Raw genomic sequence first — 25354 nt, 5'->3', positions numbered from 1 at the left:
TTTATTATTATTTTTTTTCACAAATACAAAAATTCATTTTTTATAACTATTTTACTTTTTTTTTTGCAAGTGTTAAATAAATACCAATATGTGTCACCTAGTATCACACACCATCATTGATGGTAAAGTTGAGATGTTGTCCCAATTTTTTACATTCATGACACTTCTTTCTCATCTTTATTCATATAATAACACCCACTTTTTCCAAGCTTCTTTACAATTTTCCTTTAATTTATAAATATATTTTTCTAAATTTCTAATAGACATATTCTATTAATTTTCTGTTAAATTTGTCCACCACTTCCACGCACTTGTCAAAATACCAATTCCTTAAAGAGCAAATATATTTAAGTACTTGTGAACAACTTGTTTACCTAAATAAATGTTCCACTAATATTTAACACTATCACCAAAAATGGTGTAACATCAACTCTTCCTCATTTAACATCGTATCTAAACAACTTCATATTTATTTAATTAATCGTATCATGATACACTTTTACGGATATTTTACCCAGAATATAAACATAAAATAATTATAAAAATATAATTTTTATGTATAAAAAAAATAAAAAATAAAAAAATAATATCAAATAAACGTAAAATATTTAAACATGTCACAAAAATCATTACATTACGTATAACAACTTAATATAATCATAAATCTACTGTGAATGATCCATATTTGGTATGACTATAGAGAGATAAAAAATGTATTTTTAAACTCTACCATACAAAGATTATCTGTGGAGACCAAACAAACGTGGGGATTAAAACCACATGGAAAGAACGTGGCTTAGCATGATAGGAAGAAAACCTTAGTTATTGACGAAAAATAAAAACAAGAAAAGGAGATTCCAGAGAAGGCATCTACCAAGTTGTTCACCCTTGATTACACAAAAGATTCCACTCAGAAGCGTACACAAATTATACACTCTACAGTGTAATGTTTGTGCATTAATCACTTATTTATCTGTTTTCCACTTGTTCTGTAACCAACACTACTTTGTGTGATCCATGGCTTCCCACATTGCTCTTCTTCGAGCCCCTCCTCTTTCAATTTCCACTCAACGCTTCCATGCAAAGCAAAGTTGCATAAACGGGCTCAAATTCGCCACTACCACCACCATTTCTTCTTCTTCTTCTTCTTGCTTTCCATGCTCCATAACAACACAGAGAGGGTCTTTTTCCTCAGTGATTGCTTGTTCCTCTTCAAATGGAAGAGACCCGGGTTCGGTGGATGATGAAGAGCTACAAAAGGAACTCATTGACGAAGAGAAACGACGAGCTGCATTGTTTGCGAGGATTGCCTCAGGGGAATTCACCGTGAGGCAAAAATCTCTGTAAGTATAAAGAACCTTGAAGTTTCAAAAATTTCCTTTTTTCGCGGAATTTTTTCTTCTCTTTTTCTGGTTTAATCCAATGATGGGGTAGTTGTTAATTTCGGTCTAACTATAGTATGGGGTGTAATTTGAATTGGGTATAGTCCAAGAGGGATTTTTGTTTATTTATTTATTTGTGGGTTTGATGTAGTTTTCTTTCTACACTGGAGGGATTGGCAAAGGTGGGGGTGCCCAATGAAGTTCTGGAGTTTTTGTTTGGTTGGGTTGAAAGGGGTGGTGTGTACGCCAAAATTCCTGAGGCAAAAGGGTCAATCAAAGCTGTTCGAAGTGTGGCCTTCTTCATTCCCTTGTATGAACTTTACCTTACTTATGGTGGGATTTTTAGGTTGACGTTTGGACCAAAGGTTTGTTCTGTTTTTCTCTTTCTTTTTTTTTCGGCTGAAATGTGGTTTATTTTTCTTTGGAAACAAAGCCTCGTGTGGGATAGCAGGATTTTAAATTGCGGTTGCAATATCATCACGTTCTTTATTGAGGAAATTTACAGACAAATGCAGTTCATGCTGCCACAATTTCAGTTGTCTTGCGGTGGCTGAAACACCATGAACCTTGGCGTTGTAACTGAAATCATGGTTGCAAACTGTTTTGTAAAATCTTGTGGTATAGGCAATGGGGCTTGACAGTTTGAATTACTAGCTTGACCTTTATGATTATGATATTGCATGACTTGGGTTTAAGCTCAGGGGTCTGCCAATGTTAGGTGATTTGTAATCCCTGCATAACTTCCATGGCTCTGGAAAAGGGAGAAACTCCCTTAACCCTGAATTTATCAACGAAGAAAATAACACCTTTCAGGGGATAACCGTGTTTCGCTCTTGGTTGTATTGCAGTCCTTTCTGATAGTATCTGATCCGACTATTGCAAAACACATATTGAAAGACAATTCAAAGGCTTATTCAAAGGTAATAATCTCAACAATTAGCAATGACCACTGCTGTGCAGCTTCTTTTCTGTTCTCTCCTTTCTTTCATACATTGTACTTGCGTGTTATTTTTAGTACTTCTTCATGTGCAGGGCATCTTGGCTGAGATCCTAGACTTTGTAATGGGGAAAGGTCTCATCCCAGCTGATGGTGAAATATGGCGAGTTAGACGCCGTGCTATAGTCCCAGCATTGCACCAGAAGGTATTCCTACTTTTCTTGGACTGATTTATTTATAGTAACTTTGAACCATATCCTAGACAGATTTCTTGGTTGCTGAGGTCATGATTTAAAGGGTTACCTTCTTAAGTTGAGGAATCAGTTTCTAATTTACCTAGGTGAGAAACAGAATCGCCACAAGGAAATACTTATTAAACAAGGCATATGCATAGAGCATCATATTTTGATATATTTATTTTATGGTGTCAATAAGGGATGTTTGTTACTTCATACTACACCATCCTCAATTTGTCTTAAATCTCCGTTACAGCTTCTCTATCTTGCATTTGATTTCATTTCCTGATTGTGATTGTAGTATGTAGCAGCTATGATTGGCCTTTTTGGACAAGCCGCAGATAGGCTCTGCCAGAAGCTAGATGCTGCAGCATCCGATGGAGAAGACGCTGAGATGGAATCACTTTTCTCACGATTGACCCTGGATATCATTGGAAAAGCAGTATTCAATTATGATTTTGATAGTTTATCAAATGACACCGGTATAGTTGGGGTATAGTTTTTTGGAGTATTCCCTTGTGTTTCTGTCTTTTGTATGTACACTGCTCCAGTTCGCACTTATCTTCTACCAAGGAATTTGTTTATAGTATACCAGCTTCACATTGTTGCACTTAATTTAATCATATCAGGCTGTTTATACTGTACTGAGAGAAGCAGAAGATCGAAGTGTTTCTCCAATTCCAGTATGGGATATCCCAATATGGAAAGATATATCACCACGTTTAAGGAAGGTTAATGAAGCTCTCAAATTGATCAACGATACGCTTGATGATCTGATAGCAATATGCAAGGTAATGTTGTCGTTAGTCTGACTCAAGCTTATAGTCTCAAAATATGTTCACGTGAGATGCTAGGCAATATTGATGTCAATGCAGAAAGGCACTTGTAAATATTGATATGCTGTCTACATTCTTACATCTTCTATGAATAGTTTATGTTCATCATCATGATTATGGAATCTTGTCATGATCTCTGGCACTATCTTCTGTTTTAAACTTTAGTACTAGAGCTTGATTTGTAAACTATTAGCCAAAGTCAAATTCCGAGGAATCACTTGGTGATTAACATGGCCATAATTAAAAATGAATCATATGCTTGTTCTTCCGTTTTGCATCATTTAAGTTCCATCCAATTTAACCACTGGAAATCTGATTGTTCTTGCTTCCTTTTCTGTTCACAAGTTAGATTTGGAGAATTTCTGTGATTTGATCTTTAGAGCATAAATTGAAAATCTTTGGTGGTTTACCCTGAATATAGATGTGCATTTATATTGGTCTTGCCAAGTATACATTTCTGCACAACAAAGATTGTTTCTCTGGTGTATGTAGCCATACAGTAGCTTTGATGTGCATTTGTAGTTAAGTAAATATCAATTTTATAACATGGAAAATTTTCAGCTGTCATTCCCTTGTCTTACATCAAAATACCGTTCTGTGATTCATCACAGCTCTTCCTAGTTTTATATATTTTTCCATTATCATTTTCAGAGAATAGTGGATGAAGAAGAGTTACAGTTTCATGAAGAGTACATGAATGAAAAAGATCCAAGTATTCTACACTTCTTGTTAGCATCAGGAGATGATGTATGTTAGCTACGTCTCTAATTATATTTTTTTATAAAAAACTGGATGTAAGTGCCAAGTTTTAAATAATGACTCTTTGTAGGTATCAAGTAAGCAACTTCGTGATGACTTAATGACCATGCTCATTGCTGGACATGAAACATCAGCTGCTGTTTTAACTTGGACCTTTTATCTACTATCCAAGGTAATAATAATATGAAGCTAAGGTTCAATAAGAAGGGGATTATTGTTCTGGGATTATTATTGCTTGATATAGAATTGCAATGTTGTTTTTTTTCATTCCAAAAGTTTTGGTTATTCAGGCATGAAAAGTTTGGTAAATAATGCATGTTCAATAGAACATTGCAATTATTTCTTGTCATGAATCCCAAATTGAGATGTATACAGTTAACAATTATTTGTTTGTAATCGCATAGGTGAAAAATTAATTTTAATGCAGTAATGACTGATACAAGAATATTTTTCTTTTCCTTTTTTTGTTGGCTGCAGGAGCCTAGAGTCATGTCCAAGCTCCAAGAAGAGGTTTAATAAGATTCTTAAGGACCATTTTGTCCGACAAAGTGTTTTCGTTTCTCACTTTTATTTATGGTAATGTCACTTTGTTGTTTGTTTTCAGATTTTTGTAGAAACAGTAAAAACAATAAAAAATTGTTTTTACTGATTCTTATTCAAATCTTTGAAAACAGAACACAAAGTGAAAATAGGCTTCGTTGTTTTGTAATTAAAAGTGAAACAAGAAGCCCCTGATTTCCAAACTAGTATTAAATATCATATTAGGACTCCAGATCAGTTGAATATAAGAAATAAGTGATTTTTCTTAGGTTGATTCTGTACTTGGAGATAGACATCCAACTATTGAAGACATGAAGAAACTCAAATATACAACCCGAGTGATCAATGAGGTAAAAAGATGGCATACTTGTATTAAGTTTCATCACTGTTTTATATCTATCTTGTAATCTTGCATTTGACTTTTATAAATCTATTCAATTTTTAGTCATTGAGGCTTTACCCGCAACCACCTGTGTTGATTCGTCGCTCTCTTGAGAATGATGTTCTTGGAGAGTACCCTATAAAGAGGTAATTGCAATGAATATTTGATCTTGATTAACTGGTTAAGAAATAGTTCTGCCAGATTTTCTCACCTTGTTTAAAAGTCTTGTTCTTTTTTGTTTCATCTTCAAGTTTCTTTTAGCATTAACCCCTGTGAACTCAAAGCTCTTGGATATTGAGTGAATTACTCTAACCTCCTAAAGTGTGACTAAATCACTTTAACTTGAGAAAAACCTGACCTCCCTTTATACAGAGCTGTTTTCTCTCAATGTGAAATATATTGAGCATCTTCCTTTCTGATCCGTGGGGATTATGTGTCATTATTTATTTGCAGAGGTGAAGATATATTTATATCTATCTGGAACCTGCATCGCAGTCCAAAACTGTGGGATGATGCTGACAAGTTTGAGCCTGAAAGATGGCCATTAGATGGACCAAATCCTAACGAGACTAATCAAAGCTTCAAGTATATTACTTATATTTTGTCTATATGTTTTGTTTCTTTCTATCCTCTAATGTTGAGGAGCCAAGAGTTTATCTATTCTATAATGTATGCCATCCTTTCTTGAAGATATCTTCCGTTTGGAGGAGGACCACGGAAATGTGTAGGTGATTTGTTTGCTACGTACGAGGTAATGTTCATTGCTATGCTGTTAAATTTTTTGCTTGCCAATGGGCTAGTTGCAGGACATCATAATTACTAGTGGATTCAGTTTTCTTTAGATTGAGCAAATGCTATAGCGCATACTAATGAGTATCTATGTTTGTATGTTTCTATGATGCTTATTGTAAAGACTGTAGTAGCTCTTGCAATGCTTGTTAGACGGTTCAACTTTCAAATGGCAATTGGAGCTCCACCTGTAAGTTTGATACTATGTTGTGATATTTTTAGTATAACCTTAAAATTCCAGAGTGTTGATTGCTTAAACATGTCTTAATAATGATAAACTGATACTGTGCAACCTATAGGTTGATATGACTACTGGAGCTACAATTCATACGACACAAGGCTTGAAGATGACTGTAACACACAGAATAAAACCTCCTATTGTACCATCATTACAGATGTCAACTTTGGAAGTGGATCCATCCGTAAGCCTTTCTGATCAGGATGAAATAAGTCAGAAAGGACAAGTTTATCAGGCTCAGGCTCAGCCCTAGCTGCTGCTGTGTAACAAATCATAAACCATGCAATACAATATATAAAATGAGTGGAAAGGAGAAAAAATTGAGTAGAATTCTTTTCATTCTTTTAGCTTTGAGTGAATTATGTAGTAAGGTGAAGCTTTATGTCCTAAAAAAATCAACAATCCCCCACCCTCGCTGCTTTAGCAAGGAAGAGAGCAAAACTACAGATCTTTCACGCCTTTAAAATTCTTATTTGAAATTGTGTATTCTCATATTATAAAATTGTAAATACATTAAATTTAGACGTTTAGAGGCTGCACAAGTAAACTTGGTGCTGTGTCCACCAAGCACATGTAGAACAAAATTGGAAAGTACAGTAGAATATTGTTGACACTTTCTTTAATGCATTTGCTATTGATTGAAGTTCATTTAAAATTATAAAATTGAGTTCACTTATTTATCGTGTCTCATACTCAGTTTTGTAATTTTAAATAAATCTTAAATGATAATCACGTATTAAAAAGTTTCTGTTGTTATCACTCTTAGTGTATGTACATTTCGTGAGTCTAATAGTTTAATAAAGAAAGAAGGGAGTGAGGACAGTCACTAATTGAATATAATGCTTGGAGGAGAACAGTACACAAAAATAAGCCAACAAATTTGCAACTTCCTTTCCATAAATTTATAGAAAGTGTTTGGTTATATTCTACAAAATACTGGTTCATTAACAACCGTTTACTACAAGTAAAACAAAATGTAAGGTAACATCTGTTGACAGTGATTGGAGTATACTGGAATCCCTCAGAAATACTAACGCAGAAGCTCAACGAAATCACCAGGGACACTGAATGACAAACATGATTACATGGACGAGTTTGCTTTATGTATTTTTTTTTTCTCTTTTTATGGTCGATGTGTATCCACAGAAGATGTAGAGCAACCTAAACATCCTCGTAAAGAGAAATATTTATGAATGGGCTTGGGTTTAGTTACGGCGGCTAAAGCCTTGGCCTCTTCACACTTCAATTTTTGGTCCGGATAATGTTTATAGAAAGCTTTAACCGCTCCTAGCACCCCATCTTCATTTTTCATGGAATTAGCAAGTTCAACAGCACGCCTTTTCACCTGTACATAAGGCCCAGAACGATATATATCATCAGCAAGAGTAAAAACGGAAAGCATTTCAGGATGGCAATGAATTCGCAGACCTATTACCAGAATAACAAAGTACTAGCAACTAACGGAAACTCTCACTAGCGTCAACATAGTAGTGACGGGTTTGAATAACATGTAAAATGTCCCAAGTTTCTTCTAGTCATCATTACAAGAAAAGAAAAATGTTTAGATCACAGTTAAACACGGTCAAGCTTCCTATACTTTCATATCAATATTCTTGGTTCTCAAACTCTAAAAGACATGTAGATTTAGTTCATATCTAAGAATTCAAAATGTTTTTTAAAGTTCACTAGTTATTTACAGTTCCAAGATAATAATTCATTGGTATAAAAGTATATGGTGTTGACCACATTAGGCAGGAAGTATAACAAACCAACACGCGTTGTTCCCTAACTAAAGAAAGAAATAGGGGAAACTACTGATGTGAAGTCATTTCCAGTTGTTAATATGATTCCATACTGTATTTCGGGAGGAATGGTAAATTGTTCTTTTTCTTTACTTGATATTGTCTCGCAGACATGTCACTTCCCATGACAAAATATATAAATTGGTGTGTCACCAAAGTAAATAAATGGGTGTTTGATAAGCATAAACTACTAATGATCGCCAAGCAAAACATTAATGTCGAGCATATCCTTTTTCGTGGTAAATTATGGTATGAGATATTTATGGATTGTGAACAAGGGTAGACTGGAACACATTCTATATGCTACATTCACAATACTAACTGCTCTGATCGGTGATCAAATTAAATATTACCTCTGGTTTCAGCATAAAGTGTATGGCATCGACCAGCCTATCTAATGTAAACTCATCCACCGGGATGGGTGCAGGACCTACTCCTCTAGCATGTACCCGCTCTCCCCAAAATGGCTGGTCCCCAAAGAATGGCACAATGGTTGTTGGGCACTGCAAAATGTAGAATGGAAAAGATATTATTTTGAGATGAATATAATATTAGAATATTGAAATTGCAATAATTCACATTACACGATACATTACTTCAGCTCTAAGACCAGCGGCAGTTGTTCCGGCACCCCCGTGATGTATCTGAAATTTGCAACTTTCAAGCAGAACTCAAATTTAAATAAAAAAAAATTAGCACTTCCACTGAGTGAAAATTTACCACAGCAGTGCATCGGGGAAACAGCCAATCATGCGGACAGTTGTCCAACAAATACACAGATTTCTTTCGTTCTGCCACTGAGAAACAGAAATTACTACATGCTTCACAATCAAATCAGCTTAAATAGTATACCAATGTCATGTTTTAAGTAGAAATCATGACTCACAAGATCCAAGACCACCCCACCCTCTGTTAATAACACCTCTCTGTCCTGTTTTTTCAAGAGCTTGGATTATAATTTTCGTCATTTTCTCTGGTTCTTGTAAAGGCTGTTTAAAAGACCAATAAATATTACATGACAATATAGTTTGAAGGTTTTAAAGACGGCATACATCTATTTTGACGATTAATACAATCAAAGGCAGAATTATAGCTCAATACATATAGTGGTTGTTTTTCCGCAGTTTCATATCTCTGCTTGGCAAACAAATACATGAAATAGAAGAGCCTTTATTTTTACTTCTTCAGCAAGCGTTTTCTATATTTCTTTCTCAAAGTATAAAGTCATTATTACTTCTTCAGTAAGCGCTCATTACAATTGTACGGAATTTCATTAAAGCCAGGTGTTTCTCATTAATTTTAGTTTGAAAACTAAAATGACTTTATGGGCACTTCCAGGAAGAACTCAAAAAAATTATCTCCTAGCTTCCCCTTCTCACAGGCAACTTCCGAAGAAAAATTAGAGATCAAAAGGTGAGGCACCTTTAATATAACCCTTAGTATGGAACAAGTCACCAAGTCTGATATATATATATATATATATATCTGCTACTAACGGATCTTACTTAGTGTAATCTGCAGATTCATCAGAGGTTAATTAGATGACCTAAACACAGTATAGAAACTCACAAGGCTACCAAATCCAACATAAATAGGTTTTTCTCCTTCTTCAAGCCAATCTACTAACGATTTTGGTGGGTCAAAAGTTGAAGCAAGGTCAAGGAAACAAAACCCAACAACGTCAATCTTAGGTCCCCAGTCTGCAAATCAGTAAAAGACAAATGTATTATCACGACATCCTCCACAAAATAATTATGTGGTAGTATTTCTCACAATCCTATCTACTAACAATATCAATGGAAAAGTGAGGACTAAAACGGAAAGCACATTATAAACACATATCTAACCTTTTGGTTTAGGGACTAAGTGAGGGCTCCACATATAACCATAGGGCACATCAAAAGGGTGAGTGTAAGATCCACTTAGATATGTAACAGGCTTTAGCTTCAACTTTTTCTTCCTAAACTCATTTATCAAGTCTCGTATTCCAAGCCAGATTAAAGCATCAACTATTTGATATGACAGCTGATAGTTGAAAATACCAAACAAAACGATAAATTAGAATCCCATGGGATATTAATATATTGGCTAATTTTAGATTAACGATTAACAGACAGAGAGTAGAACTCACTCTGTAGCCAATTGGTTGCTTAACACGGGAAAGAGGATGAGGGAATTCACTAGTAGGCCTGGAAATGTTGTAAAACATTGTCATGCATAATCAAAGTGCAAAAGTATCCTCTAATCTATCTGCTTACCTGTTCTTTATGACTACTGAGAACGATTTTAGATCCTAAGCAAATGCTTGATAAACACAGGACGTAAATCACTATAGACATGCATAATTAAATGTAGGATTAGCCTGTGTTATGAAACAAGACTTACGTCCATGGCATTGTGAAGAATACGTGAAGTGGAACTTTTAGATATTCAGCAACATGTGTATGCCCTGCGTAAGTTCATATGCATTAAAAGAACATACAATATATTTTAGTAATACAAACGGGTGTGAATAATATCAGATAACTTTCTAGAGGCATAGTAATTTATATTCCTCTGTCAGTGAACTTTATTTCTACTTACTAATAGCCTATTAGTAGTTTCCATCTTTGGGATTTCGTAATAAAAAGGAGGAATTTCTTGTTTAGTCTACAATGTCTTTCATCATGCATGTCAGCTTGAGAAAACTAGGATTTCTTCCCCTCTCTTTCTGTCATGAGTTACTTTTCACAGCCACTAAAAGTGTCCCATAAGTTTATTTTTCATTGCTTTGCTAAACTAATACTATACCCTTTTCACTCTCATAATGAAATGAAGTAATCCTACAAACCATATCTAGTCTAGCTGTTTGCCCATCAAATAAGAATGAATAAAAAAAACATGAAAGCTGCTGCTGCCAATACAATCTTGATGCCTATGCCTTTGACTTTGCCCACTTTTTTAATTCAGTAGTTTAAAACTTAATCAGCATAAAGCTCTAGAAAACTTGGTCTTCGGGTCAGAGACCCTGATGCGGAAAACTAACCCAACTGAAAAAAGCCACTGTACGAAGATTTCGTGAAAGGTCTTCATCAATATTAACAAGCTGCCAAACCACAATACAAAAATTTCCAGCAATTTTTCTGCAGATATTTTTTCCCTCGGTCTACCCAAATTAGAATTTGCAAGTCTAACTATCCTTATCAGTTAACCAGTTACAGTCAATGTAACAGAATCCGTATGATTTAGACTTGCAGTTTATAGTTTCAGAACAAATGTTTCCCAGATTTCTCTCTAATTTTTTTCTCATTGCTTCTTCATTTCTGATGAGAAATATAATTTAAACTTTAGATTGTGTTGTGTACTTTCAATCTATGAAGTGTTGAATTAGTAACCATTGATGGACTAACAGATAAAATATAGTCGCAGTTATAATGAACTTTGAGATTACTACGCTGTACTTACCAAGCACTTCAGAGGATAAAAATCCATAAATTTTATGAGACACAGTCTGTGGTTGAACTTTTCGTTACATAGCAATCACAGATTACTTGATAAAATATTTGAATTACATTATCTTAAATGTTATTTATAATGATTATGAGGTATAGCACGATGAAATTGAAAGAAAAAAAAAATCTAAGTAAAATCTAACCGTATGCTGGAGGATTAGCAATTATCGCTTCTGCTTTAAAGGTTGCATTATACTCTGGGTAACGACTGTGGCATGCAGGAAGCAAAGAATTAATAATTTCCTTGATTTGATTTCTTTGTATGTGTATTTCTGAAGGTCCTGATGGCAAAAAGCCTTTATTCTTGACCATATCTGAAGAAAACATGTAAATATATAATTTGAAAGCATGAACAGAGAAGAAACGGAATTCTTTAAACGGCTACAAGTATTTATATTAGTAAACAGTGGTATAAACATTTCCTCACCTCCATATGACAAAAAATGTATCATTGATTCTTGGGGAGTAAACCTCGTGATTTTATATCAACTTTTAGATTTACCTTCTATTCCAGCTATAGTGTTCTTCATTTTTTTTAGATAAAGTTCTTTTGTGTGTACATATTTTTTTGACAAATAACTACAGCATGCATAACATTTCTAGTTAAGGAGAGATGGGGGGCCATGAGATCCATTCCACTGGTAGAAATGGACTACATCCATCTGATTAATTATTTTTGTGTTGAATTATGAAAATAAATAGTAGAAAACTACAAATAATGCTATGGGCAAGTTATTAATAAAAGTTAGTATGAGAAGTCATTACCCGGTGATGTTATTACTCAATTTAAATAATTAAAGCAAGTTGGATCTAGAAAGATATTTCTTTGGATTAAGACAAGAAACACTTACAACCGGCAAGAACTTTAGGATCTCCACCCAAAGGGTAAAACTCCAAGCCTGCATTCAAGACAAAATCCTCGAAGTTCTTATGAGTAGCTAGTCTAACTCTGTGGCCATCTTCCTGCAAAAGACACAGCCTCAACTAGGTTGCCTTACATACGATTAAAATTGACTTAAGTAGTTAAGTTTAAAACAAACTACGCTTTTAAAGGAGGAAAGAATGAAAATGCTTTAGAAAATAAATGTACAGTAAGCTCCCTTGCACATAAAACCTGAACCACAAGTTACGAGGAGGATACCAGTTATGTTCCCAGGCTTTTAAAAGCAATTAAGCAAACCAGAGCAGGATCTTGGCACTAAAGTTATTAAATTAGAAAACTTTTGCTTGGTGCAAAAGTATTTCATAAAGACATTAAAAGCTTAATTTCAGAACAAAGAACTGATAACCTATTTCCATTACTATTAAATGTTTCCAGAGTAAAATTAAACCTTTTGAACCGTAATTACTTCCATAAACACAACGTGACAATATACAACACATTCTTGCAGTACATGATCATTGTGTAAAACTAATACTTCAGAAACCAGGAAAGCAAAAACCTGTAGACGCTTCCCCATGGCAATAAATGGCTGGACATCTCCTCGTGTGCCCACTATAAGCATTACAATTTGAAGTGGCTTGATAGATCGAATATCCTGATTGTGTATTGCATCCCAAAATTCATCATGAGGTTCATCACATTTAACATGATGATGCTCATGAGGACTACTTCCTACTCCTGGAACTTTAATTTCAACTGTACCATCAGCCTTAAGTACGGAAGCCCGTTTTATCCATTGCACCTAACACATTTGCAAACAGTTTTCAAGAATTAAAAAAACATGCAGACAATTTAAAAGCGTTAAGTTAAATATTTTAAAGTCAGAAATAATTTGAAGTAGTATCAGAAAACGTGACCAATACAGAATGATTGTTAGGATACTCAGCAACCTATAATGTATCTAGGTATATGCGGGGATATGCACAATTGAGATCCCATTCAACACAAAAACTACAGTTCAGCAAGCCACTATTATCCTCCGATTTAATTGATGCATAAATATATCTTCCCAACAACAAAATTCCAACCGAGAAACAAGTCACAGCATAAAATTACACTTCAGACCCTGCCCTGCTATATAAGTCCACCTTCCAAACAGCAAAACATTGCTACATACGAGGCTTAAATTGCATAAAATTCGAAGAATAATTATAGAACACAGTAATTCTGGTAAAACCTTTTCCCTGAAGGGTACTTTCGCGTCAAGGAACTTAGCAAGCGCCACTGCACTGCTTCCCTTGCTCCTAACTCTCGTAAGATCATTATCAACGTTAACCGGTGCAAGTGTAGGTGCCGGTGTAGGCGCAGGAGTGTTCTGTTGCGCATAGGATGGATTCCTGTGAACAGGCCCTGCGTAAGAACAATCCAAAGAAGAAGCAATACACGTAACCGCATGAATTGTCTTTGTCGTTGTTTTTCACTACCGTTATTCCACAATCCTAATTGTATGGAAGCGATCTCGTAAAATCGAGGGAAAGATGAAGAAGGAAAGGTTACCGGCGGAGGCGGGAGCGGAAGTGGCGTCTGTGTCCAAACAGACTGATATGTCACTGGAGGAAGAGGTCGCGCGGTGGAGAACGTTCTCCTTCGCCATCGGAATGTAGAGAGGCGAACGGAGAACTTCCAAGATCGAATGAAGGGTTCGGTACGCTTTATGGTTATGCGAAGGAAGGAATAAAGGTTCTGATGCTTACACTTTTCACTTTTTCCTTTTTTCATTTTATTATTTTTTGAATTTTCTGGGGAGGGGAAAGCATGACAAAATCCGAGGTGGCTGCCACGTGGAACGGTTAGAGAGCACGTCGTCTCGTATGCCGCGTTAACATAACTGACTGTCATGGAATGATGGATGATTACACGGCGCGTCACCACCGCATAGTTGTCGTTGGCGTCATGCATGGACGGTGTCCCCCAACATGTAGCATGTTTTTTCGCTTTGGAAATAATAGCTATTTTAAAAATACATACATTTTATATAAGTTTTTAATAATAAAATATTAAATTAACCTATAAATTAAATTATTAAATATAATATTATTAAAAGTTTGTGTCAAGTATTTTTAATATTGGTGTATATGGGGTTTATATCTAATTCCTAATATGTATATTGGTGTATATTGTGAAAAGTATTATTAAATATAAGTTCCATATTATTTTTAATATGTAATTCCTAATATGTTAGGTTTGCATCTAATTCGTAATATGATATTTGTACACTTTATTTTAGTCACATTTTTAAATTATAAAAAAAGTAACTAACTTAAAAATTTAATGCAAAAAAGGACTTAAATTTGAAAGACATGTTTTACTTCTAAGTGGAATAATCGGAAAGTTTTTAAATTACAAAAATCTGAAAAAAATTTAAACCTGCAGAAGAAAGTGAGAATTTTCGTATTTAGCGGGAAACGTATGGAGGTGCAAAAAGAAATCTTGTAAATCAGGTTAAAAGATGGGCCTTTCTCGTTTCTGGGCCTATGACATAACCTCATGGAAGCGACGTGTCATTGCTGGCGTGAAAACGCAAGCAAAAAGCAAAGGTTTTTGTCAGTGAGTGAGTGTGGCTCTGATGTTGCTTATTAATAATTAATAATATTATTTATTAATGGAAAACGTGAACAAGAAAAATGAAAAACATAACCAAATACATTGTACAAGGACTGATCTTACCTCTTGTTAAGTTTCTCAAAGTACTATAGAGTAGAGACAGATGCTGACAACAGGAAGAGCTTTCAACTTTGGTGTATTATTGTTCCGCTCGCTTGTCTCTGCTTTCTCTTTTGTAAGCTGTTTCTGTTTCTTCTTTTTTTTTTTTTTTGCGCTTCTCCATGAGTTTTTTTATCATTTCCTTTTCTTTTTTGCTTGACTGCTTGCCAAAGTTTGATTCTTTTTGCGTACTGCATGGCTTGAAATTTCACAAATTCATCTGGGTGCTGTGGACAATGGCTGAATAGTAAATGTGAACCGGTGATTCTTTAGTGTGAATGGACCCATTCTCTCGTTAGGTTTTGCTGCAAGGAATCTATTCCTTTTTTTTTTGTGTCTAAAGAAAAAGGAATAGTGGGGTTTGTGTTTGAAGTATGTGGAGCTTCAGGTTATAAGCAAAGTTTCTTTCTTTTTGTTTTTATGGGGCGTTTAGATTTTATCTCATATTTTGCTTACAAACTGTGTTAAAAGGAGCGTTTTCATTCTTGTGCTCTGAAAATGGAGTGTGGATGGTGGTGACTTGTTGGAGGTCAGGTTAGTGAAATGTTTTTCTGTGGGTTCACGTGGTTAATGAAGTGTTCAATGTCGATAGGAATAGGGAAGTATGGTCATGGAAGAAAAGTATTCTTGTTTAAAGATGCAACTGTAGAAGTTTCTCCGGGTAGGGATTGCTTCTATGTGGAATTTTGTGTTAGATACCCTCAAAAAGGACCTTATTGGTCCAGTTGTTGCTACCGTTGGCAAAGGTTCTTTCAGAATCATGGGCTCTTGTGGCTTATTAATTAATATTGTGGCACATTAAGAGGTTCCTTGAACTTCTCTGTAGAAGAAAGATAAACATTTTTACTTCAGCTTATTGAGCTTGCCACTTTTTCTTTGCAAGAAACATGTCCCGTGCTTAGCTGGCTAGTCCTTTTGTATAAATTATAAAAAAGGACTAGTTTCCAGTTTGCTTTTGCATATATATTATAAATGAAAGTTTCATGGCACTAAAGCATTTTAAGATTTTCAGTCATCACAATACTGTTTTGATATTTAAAATGCCTGTGGTGAAACTTGCTTACCCTTTTTGGCTTCATTCATATTAGTTTATATGAACTGCAACTCCTTAAGGGCTTTTTAACTAATGTGCAGGTTAAAATCAGGACTTAAACTGCTTTTGTAGATTGAAGATATACTCTATCAGATTCCAATATTTGAGAGATGTGTCCTGTGATTTGTAAGATGTATTCAATTTGTCATTTATTTCTCTATGTTCATAATATTCTACATTTCAGTGGTGAATGCTTGACTCTTAAGTGGAATGGACTTTATTGGTGACCCGTGTTGTAATTTGTCTTCTTCAGTGCTCCAAGCCTAGCATCCAGTAGTTAAGGAGTTCTTATCCAAAGAAGTTTAAATGTTTGGGAACAAAGTGTTTCTAACTTATAAAAGAAGGCGTCAATCTCTAACTAGTAATTTTATCCATGGGAATTGTAACCATCATTCAGTGTGTGAAGATGCCCATAATGACAACCAAACTTTGGAGAAAACATCAGAAAAGCATGAAGAAAAGACGGTGAGATTTTTAAAACCAACTTCTGGTTTTGTTGATATGTTCATGGAGCATCAAACTTCTATCTCTCTCTTTCTCTCTTTCTGCAATTCCATATCTAACAAGATTTAACAAGACTCTTGTAGGCCTTGGCATAAACTACTAGCCAGTGGCAAGGTTCATTAATGTATTTCTCTCAAATAAAAATGGTTTTCATTGTTACGAAATACTGGATTTAAGTGCATTGGTGTATATTGGGAGTGAATTGCCAGAGAGAAAAACTATGACATTATATTACTGGGCCTCATGTACTTTATGTAAACTCTCATGGCTAACAGGTGAAGGTAGCATTGTGAGGGCCTTGACACGAAATATTTTTAAATGCATTGATGTATATTGGCAGGAGTAAAAATCTACAGAAGTATAAAGAAATTGGAATGGATAACTTTTAATTTTATAGTAAGAAATTAACTTCTTGAGATTGTTTTTGTGATTAGAGAAAAGATGTAGTTAGAGGCGTGTGAAAACAATAACTTCAGACCTTTTTGGATAAACTTCTCTATAAGCACTTATGAAAGAAAAAGGTAAAATAAATTGAACTTCTCTCATAAGCTAAATGAACTTATGAGCATAATATTTATTGAACCTCTTTTCGTTTAAGTTTTCCAATGTATAGTTTGATGTTATCTTTTGGGAGAAGCTTAATTCATTACACCTTTTTTTATCTCCTTTCCTACAAGTGTTTATGGAAAATTTTATGTAAACAAGGCCCCTACCGATTTATTTTCCTCGTAGTGTTTTTTCTTAGTAATGTGAAAATCTTTGAGGTAGTTTTGAATACGCTCTTGTAAGATGCACCCCCAAGTGACAAAAATATAATATATTTTCCCCATATTATTGTGAATTTGGAGGAAGAGAAGAAGAAAAGAAGTTGGTGAGAGGATAAGAAGGTAATGCTCTATAATAACAAATGATTTTTGACTTTGACCTAGTAAAATAACCAATAGGTTAAGTCAAAATATATAGGGTTAAATATATTTTTGGTCTTTTAACTTTTAGTGAAAATTGAAAATAGTCTCTTTTCAAAACTTTGGTCCAATTTAATCCTGCAACTTTAAAAATGCATGGATTTAGTCTTTTTAACTAAATTTTGTTGAGTTTATTTCATGTTTCAAATGCGTTTCATAATAACATTTGATTTGTTTAAATTGTTTGACATATTTCTGCTTCAATGTTAATTGAGAAACACATTTGAAACATGAAATAAATTTAACAAAATTTGGTTAAAAAGATTCAAATTCACGTAGTCCTAAAGATGGGGGACTAAATTGGTCTAAAGTTTCGAAGACCAACTAATTTCAATTTTCAATTAAAGTTAAAGGATTAAAAACATATTTAACCCAAATATATAAAAGCAAAAATTAGACTAAGTCAAAATTTATCTAAAAATCATCATTCACAGTTTACTCAATGCTAGACTTGTTCCCTTTAGAACTTCTGAGATACTCATAGATATAACCAAATTTTGAAATACTCATAAATCTGTTGTATACTGTACAAAACATGAAAGCAAGAAGGCCTACTGCAATTTTGGGATGTGAGGGGAGGAATCCAGAAAGCTGATAACTGGGTAACAAATTTAAACAGCCAATAGTTTACTATTTTGTTATATTTACAGGTGAGGAAGGTGATTTTTTTTGTTGAGAAAGTTCTTTTGATGCTGGGATATCAGGATATCATGGCCATTAAAATTCAGTTTTTTCCTTTTTCCTTTTAAAGAACAATGGAAATATCAAGTAAACAACACTCTTGTGGAGTTTCTCTGGTGATGTGATGCATTACAATAACATCCATCTTTCTTATAATTATCAATTACAGAGCAAATAAATTAATTTTGGGAGCAAAACAGGGTATATACTGGAATAACACTTAACTGCCAATTACATGGAGAGCTTTTGTGATCGCATCTGACAGGCTTACTTATCTATATATTTTGTAGGATACTAGTGGTGGGAAAATGCCATGTTTCAAACAGCTGGATTATTCATCATTGCCTCTGCTTCAAAACACTGGTGATCCTAAGACAGGAGTGCTTCGAAACAATGATGCAACAGAAACAATGGCTACTGCCCATGAATCATTTTCAACAGAGGATCCTTGTGAGGATAACATGAAGAAGGATGATGGTGAATTGCCCATAGTAGAGAAGACTTCAGATAATGATTGCAATACTCAGAGAAATTCCTGTGCCGGCGAAAGCTCTTGTAATGGATGTGACAACTGTTCTAATAAAATTTCATTGCCAGTTGAATTGGGTGCTGTCAATGATTTTAATTTAGTCAACTCAGAAACATTGATCACAAGGGATATCAGTTCTGCGCAAGTCAATACATCTACTGTTTCTAATATTTCAATGGATGATCCTACTGGTTGTCGCCCCAAAGGTAATATTGGAAACCCATCAGTAGATAGGGTTATTCGGGCCAACTTGACCAGTCCTCTAATAACCTTCAGTCGATGTTACAAAAGAAAAAAGTGGTTGGATGGAAATGACAAGCAAAAGAGCTTATTGCACACGAAGGAAAACATTTCAGTGTTAACCAAGTGGAGTATGCTTGCAAATGGCAATCTGTGTTCTAGTGATGAATCATCTAGTGAGGAATGTCCGGTAGATAATGTACCTGACCTTAATCAATCAGTGGAGCTTTCAGAAAAAGGGAAGACATTGAGTGAAACTGAATACGAAAAATCTTGTAGAAGTTGCTCTATGTCTTTCCTGACAGATCTTAATCAATCTGCTGAGCTTGGAGAAAGAGGGGAGCTTTGTCAACCTCAAGAAAAAGTATGGCTTCCTGGTGATTCTCTTAAACCTTATGGTTTTTTACTTGAAATTTTTATTTATTCATGAAGTTATAAGATAATTACTTTGGGTGATGATTTTATTTTGTAGAGGCTTCTTAAGTTTTGTATTAATATTTATCGCAAATTTTAGGATTATCATTTTTCTCCTTTACTAATGATCTTTATATGTGAATGCAGTGAATGATTTGATGATTTATAAATTACTTCATTCACTTGGATAAAGGGATTTTAGCTTTGCTATTCACAAATTCTTGGACTAGTGTATATTATGGAACTACAATTTTGAGTGTGGAGAACCTCATGTTGTCAACAAACTTTTATACTTATATTTAAACATCATTGGTCTTTTAGTGCAACTGCAAGTAGTTTTTATCCATGGATTGGTATATTTCTATATACTCTTTTTAGATCATGACGAAAATCATCCTGTAATCTGACTTAGTATTTATCCATCACTAATTTTACAGTCTGTTCTGCAGTTAGGTTAACTTGAAAAGTTAACTTAATTGTACTTTTTGTTCCTTTATTTTTTATTGTGTTATTTTGGTCTTACAAACTATTCTAGAGCCAATCAAGTACCTTTAATTTTAGAACCAACCAAATTTTGGCCCCACCACCAAAGTTTTTCCCTAAAACCTTAAAATTCTTATTTTCTATACAAATATTTTTGAGGTTTATGATGAGTTTTGGCTATGAAATAATTTTAAAATTTTAACAGTAAAAAGTTGAAGAATTTCCTACAAAGGTCAGGGTTGAAGATAGGAAGTTTTGATATCTGGTTACTTAGTTTTGAGCATATTAATGTTTGAAACTATTAGATATATTATCTTTATTTTATATTTATGTTTTATCTTTAGTTAGTTTGTTATTATTTTTTATTTGTATTTTGGGCTTAACCTATATTTCTTTTATTATAAATAGAAGAACCTATGTGTATATTTAACACAAGGGAGATTAATTCCATACATACTTTTTCATTATATTCAACAGAAACCATATAATTAATTCAATTTTTTGAAGATTGAGTGAGAATTTAAAAGGCTTTAGATAGAAAATGTAGGAACCAAATTTGCTTAATTTTGAAAAATTGGGACTTAATTGACTCAAAAACTTAGAGGATCAAAGTCACGTACAATTCAAATAAGAGAGACCAAAAGAACAATTAATCATACAAAGCTTTTAGTAGGTTTAAAATTCTTTATCCAACTTAGATACAGGTTTTTGTCTCCTCTTCTAATCCTTTTCTAGAGATTTAGTAACAAAGTCAACAGATAATAGCTTAAAGACATGGGAGTAAACAGATTCAAAATGGTACTCTATATATTAGACAGAGCTGTAGGACATCTTGATCATGAAAACTACTGAGTTTCATAGAGGGATTGACTTTGTGACAAAATTTTGATGTTGATCATCAATCAATTAATCACAGATCTCGTGAATAACAGTAGCTCTTAATTTTATGACAGGTCAAAAGTAGCGATTCTCCGTGTTCCCCTGGAGTTGTTTCTGAAACATGGTATATTTTCATAAATCTCAACTCTGCATTTTTTTTTTAATATTATAAATCCAATAGAAAACCATTAGCCGCGGGGGAGAATTGTATTCAGTGCTTTCATTCTAACAGTATGACAGACATGAGAAAGAAACTTTGTCATGGGGAAGACTCTGGAAAAAATGTCTCTCATACAGACAGAACAGGAGAACTGAGCCACAGTTGTCTGATTCACACGGAAGACCAACATCTTAATAAGGATTGTCAGGTAGTCTCTGTCAAAGTTGATTCTGAAGATCCCTATCCTGCAGCAACAGGCACTAATCAGGAACTACAAAAGTCACAAACCACTTTGCGTGAGGCCAATGAACATGGTTTGGGCAATGAAATGATGAAAATTGCTGAATACCAACCTCAGTTTGACCTGCCTAATAACTCTGCGGGTAAGATTTTCCCCTTAGCCTCAAACATTGAAATATCAATCTAAATATTTTTTCTGTAATTGTGAAGTTTTTATTGATTTATATATTTCTTTGAAGCTTCATCATGCATTTTTTTCATTTTATTTAAAGAACTTACTCTTCATATAAATTTTCTTGTGATACAGAACAGCACATTGTTGATTTAAACATGGGTGCTGAGAAGCATCCCTTTCATTTGAGGATGAGAGCTCCTGCGTCCAAGTTGGAATCTGCATGCAGCAGTTCTGCCATTGCTGAAGATAAAGTTTCTGAACTGGACCTTTTAAATGCTAGAAATACACAGGTATAATAGGATGCCAATGCATTTCTATAACTTCAAAGGTGATATTTTATATTTTAGAAAAGAAAATTACAATGTACAAATCCGGGCAAACATATTCCTATTTAGGAAGAATTAACAAAAGCTAGAAATAATGATTAAGTAGTTAACCAATAACAGATTGGATAAAACAGTGTTTTTATCTCAATTGGAAATATAAATGTTTTTATTTATCCTGGTTGGAGATATGTGTACTAAGACTTCCTTAATTGGATTTCTTAAAAAATGGTTTGTGCACTGTTAGTCTTACTTCCCAAGTGCAGCATTTCACACTCTTTTAAAGCTTGTTGCATGGGGCTGTTTATAAACATCAACGATGAAATTCATGTTATATCTTCCCTTTAAAAGACATGATAGTGTTTGTGTTCCCCATTATTGATATCTGGTTCTCCTTATTCTCTTGTATATCCAGCTGATTTCAGAAGGAAAGACTACAGCCGGTGTTTGCTCAAGTATTACTCAAACTCAGTTAATGATGACTGAAGAAAGAATGAGGGTTCAACAAACAAAACCCAATAAACAAAAATTGATGCCTATGATTTCTCTTTCTCTGGGCTTGTCTTTACCTAAGGAGCTCAAGTCTAGAGTCAGTGATTCTGTTAATAGTATGTCAGTTTTGTCTTTGTCAAATTCAACCACTGAAACTATAGATATTGTCCAAGATGGACTATGTCGGTCTTCATCACCAAACCGGAAACTATCGCATCCCAGGAACCAGGTAGTACTTGACAACATTGTACACAGAACAAGAGCTTTAAATGAAAGAGGAAATTTTCAAGAATATTTGAAGCCACACCCTATCATGTGGTCTGAAGAGGAGTTGGATTTTCTTTGGATTGGTGTAAGGAGACATGGTAGGGGCAATTGGGATGCCATGTTAAGGGATCCTAGATTGCGGTTTTCACCATCAAGGGTACCAGGGGACCTTGCTGAGAGGTGGGAGGCTGAACAATTAAAACTTTTGAATGATATCGATGTTCCACAGTTCATGTATCAAGCAGCAGAAAGGGCAGCAGCTGTGGCATCATGGCAAGGAAACTTTTGCCACTTGGATCCTAAACAAAGTTTCTGGGAGAGTAACCATTTGAAGAAACCTATTACCAGATATAACTTTCAAAGTAACACCACTGCGCACAGTCATAGGCCAACTACTCATTCCAGAAAGGCCAATTACAACAACAGAGACAAGTATGAACTAGGATTTTTCAACTCTCCTGGAAGTTTGAGCATTTGCAGGCAGAATTCTTACTCGAATGACTATCCCTTTAATTGTTTGGCTGCGACAAATAATTTGCCCCACTGGCTCAGGGAAGCTGTTAACACTCCTCCAATCATGCCAAATATGTCTGCAGTGGGTTCCTTGAGTTCTCACCCAGACATGCCAGGAACTTCAGATCATTGCTTTAATGCCAGCAAGTCATGCTTTGTACCTCAAAATTGGTTCAATGGTCTGAGGGCAAGTGAGCCACACATGCCAAATGGTTCTTACTATTCAACCTATTCAAGAAGAAAATATGGGGTGGTGAAGATGAACAAGTCTCTGGAACCTCGTGTCCAGAAACCAGATGACTTGATCATTGTTGATAGTGACACTTCTTCTGAAGAGACCATATCTGATGATCATCGTGCCAGCTTGTAGATCTCAACGTTGATGATGATTAAATGACAAGCTTTGTTAATAACTGTTAACTGCAAAAAGGTTGTAGTAAAAATGATGCATGGTTTTGTAGTTTTAGCAATCTGTAAAATGTAGGAGATTGAAGTGACTTGCTGCCAAACATTGATTTTCATATTCAACTGAATTTTTTAGAGATATTAAATGGTTGGCATTTATTTGAGGAATCATATGAAATGCACTCTTTTGTTATGAATCTAATCTGTCTAAACATATAATATCTTAATCCTGGAATATGAAGATAAGTGAATGACTTTATGCTTCACATCAGCTATGGTTAATCTTCTTCTCTAGTACATCATTCCTTGATTTGTTTTTTTATTTGATAAGGAAATTTTACAATTTAGTTTATTTTATTTTAAATTGTTGTTTTTTAAATGTTTTGTTTAAATAAAATTTTAATTTCTTTATAAAGTATTCTTATTATCATTTAATATAAAAATTTATTGGTTAAAGTCTGTTTTGTTCCCTTTATTTTTTCAAATAATTTACAATTTTTAGAAAAGAACAGTAAATTGATATTTTTCATTGAATTTGTGTTAATGACACTGAGAAAGTAATGATCTAGTACGCTATATTTCCAATGGAAATTCTCACTAACTAAACAGAAAATAATAAATGACAATCAATCTTTCAACAGAGTCAATAACAAAGGAGTAATCGACATTGAATCCTAATAGAAAATGTAATGCTTTTACAGAGGCAATACAGAGTTATAAGTTGTAAGAGAAAATAAGCTACCAAACGACAATATAAAATATGTTTATGACCTGTAATTGTTCTTTCTTTAGTTTTGTCTGAATAAGCTTTGATGCAGGTAGAACACAAATAGACCTTTTTTCTTTAGTTTACTAGGCTAAGGTCTACACTTTTTTCTTTCCTTCTTTCAATTGACTTATCTGGTCATCAAAAAAAGCTAATATAAAGAAGTTAGTTGCCAATTGTGATTAACTCAATGCTGGAAACAACAATTTTCCTGTTATATGTTCCTGCTACAATAATATTATATTCATATTACTGATACACTTTAACGTGCATGTGTATTTAAAAATGACAATGAATCGAGTTAAACACGATAACTATTTATAAACTAATTATAATATTAATTAAAATTAACTTAAAAGAAATTAAATTTTAATTTTTTCAGATAATATATATTCATATGAATAATATGATATCTACACAAATGTGAATTTTCAAACATCCCCTGCTTATCTATAATAAATACTAACAAATACTAATTATCCGATTCTTATTTTATGGTTAGCTTAAGCATTGGGGATCTAATTGATGCAATAATGAAATCTTACGTGAGACTTATTACTTTGCATCAGTCACAAAAGTAAGGTCTACTTTTTTTTTTCTCATCACAAAGCACCTTTGATTCAAAAAATAAAGTCCCATTATCTTTCAATTATATTTTCCACAGTTTGTAATAATTACACATGTCAACATCTTTGTCATTCTACAGACCAAAACTTCTTATATAAGATACGTGATATGATCAGCTTTTTCAAACTAAGAAATTTTCATTGAGTTGCATAAACAATGAGGGAGGCTATGGCTAACTTTGTGATTCCACATCCTTTCATGCTCTTCATTACTCATTGGTTTCTACTGGTTCATCATGGCAGTGTTGCAGAGAGTTCCACATACATAGTACACATGGACAGATCCCTTTTTCCCACTGTCTTTTCAACTCATCATGATTGGTTTGAATCCACCGTTCAGTCCATAAAATCAGCAACACCTGCTCTCTCATNCANNCAATCACAGAAACAGATAGTGTACTCCTATAACCATGCCATGTATGGCTTCAGTGCAGTTCTAACATCACAAGAGTTAGAGGCTCTNAAGAACTCTCGTGGTTTTGTTGCAGCATATCCAGACAGAAATGTCACCATAGACACCACTCACACTTTTGAGTTTCTCTCCCTAGCCTCTTCCAGTGG

General features: G+C 34.2%; 3 protein-coding genes across 7 annotated transcripts; 2 read left to right on the top strand and 1 right to left on the bottom strand.

Moving 5' to 3' along the window:
- The first annotated feature begins 795 nt into the window (after positions 1-795).
- Positions 796-6629, top strand: LOC106758055 (protein LUTEIN DEFICIENT 5, chloroplastic). Its single transcript, XM_014640962.2, has 15 exons — positions 796-1343; positions 1534-1747; positions 2231-2302; positions 2415-2525; positions 2857-3048; positions 3185-3346; positions 4043-4138; positions 4221-4322; positions 4628-4660; positions 4960-5040; positions 5136-5218; positions 5526-5657; positions 5763-5823; positions 5986-6051; positions 6161-6629. Exons 1-15 carry the CDS (start codon positions 1018-1020, stop codon positions 6350-6352), a joined length of 1923 nt encoding a protein of 640 aa, XP_014496448.1. The 5' UTR covers positions 796-1017; the 3' UTR covers positions 6353-6629.
- Positions 6630-6966: 337 nt separating this feature from the next.
- On the bottom strand, positions 6967-14031 carry LOC106758132 (sterol 3-beta-glucosyltransferase UGT80A2). The gene is made up of 14 exons (XM_014641062.2): positions 13833-14031; positions 13513-13685; positions 12835-13077; positions 12244-12355; positions 11536-11706; positions 10287-10350; positions 10033-10090; positions 9749-9926; positions 9471-9601; positions 8788-8890; positions 8622-8698; positions 8498-8545; positions 8255-8404; positions 6967-7444 (listed from the first exon to the last, which is right to left on the bottom strand). The coding sequence occupies exons 1-14, from the start codon at positions 13927-13929 to the stop codon at positions 7223-7225; spliced, it is 1827 nt and encodes a 608-aa protein (XP_014496548.1). The 5' UTR covers positions 13930-14031; the 3' UTR covers positions 6967-7222.
- A 941-nt stretch (positions 14032-14972) lies between these two features.
- LOC106759339 lies at positions 14973-23622 on the top strand. 5 transcript variants are annotated; one of them, XM_014642472.2, is made up of 9 exons: positions 15136-15426; positions 15510-15572; positions 16173-16257; positions 16385-16596; positions 18572-19414; positions 20901-20950; positions 21059-21369; positions 21534-21691; positions 22140-23621. In XM_014642472.2, exons 4-9 carry the CDS (start codon positions 16438-16440, stop codon positions 23364-23366), a joined length of 2748 nt encoding a protein of 915 aa, XP_014497958.1. In that variant the 5' UTR covers positions 15136-15426; positions 15510-15572; positions 16173-16257; positions 16385-16437; the 3' UTR covers positions 23367-23621. The 5 variants fall into 5 exon arrangements, with proteins under 5 accessions (XP_022635653.1, XP_014497957.1, XP_014497958.1 ...); XM_022779932.1 differs by lacking the exons at positions 15136-15426; positions 15510-15572 and adding an exon at positions 14973-15114 and having other exon boundaries at positions 16173-16264; positions 22140-23622; XM_014642471.2 differs by lacking the exons at positions 15136-15426; positions 15510-15572 and adding an exon at positions 14973-15114.
- Positions 23623-25354: the final 1732 nt, after the last annotated feature.

The sequence above is a fragment of the Vigna radiata genome, chromosome 4, assembly GCF_000741045.1.
Source record: "Vigna radiata var. radiata cultivar VC1973A chromosome 4, Vradiata_ver6, whole genome shotgun sequence".
NCBI lineage: Eukaryota > Viridiplantae > Streptophyta > Magnoliopsida > Fabales > Fabaceae > Vigna > Vigna radiata.
The sequence above is the reverse complement of the archived record's forward strand: the minus strand, read 5'-3'. Positions and strand labels throughout refer to the sequence as shown.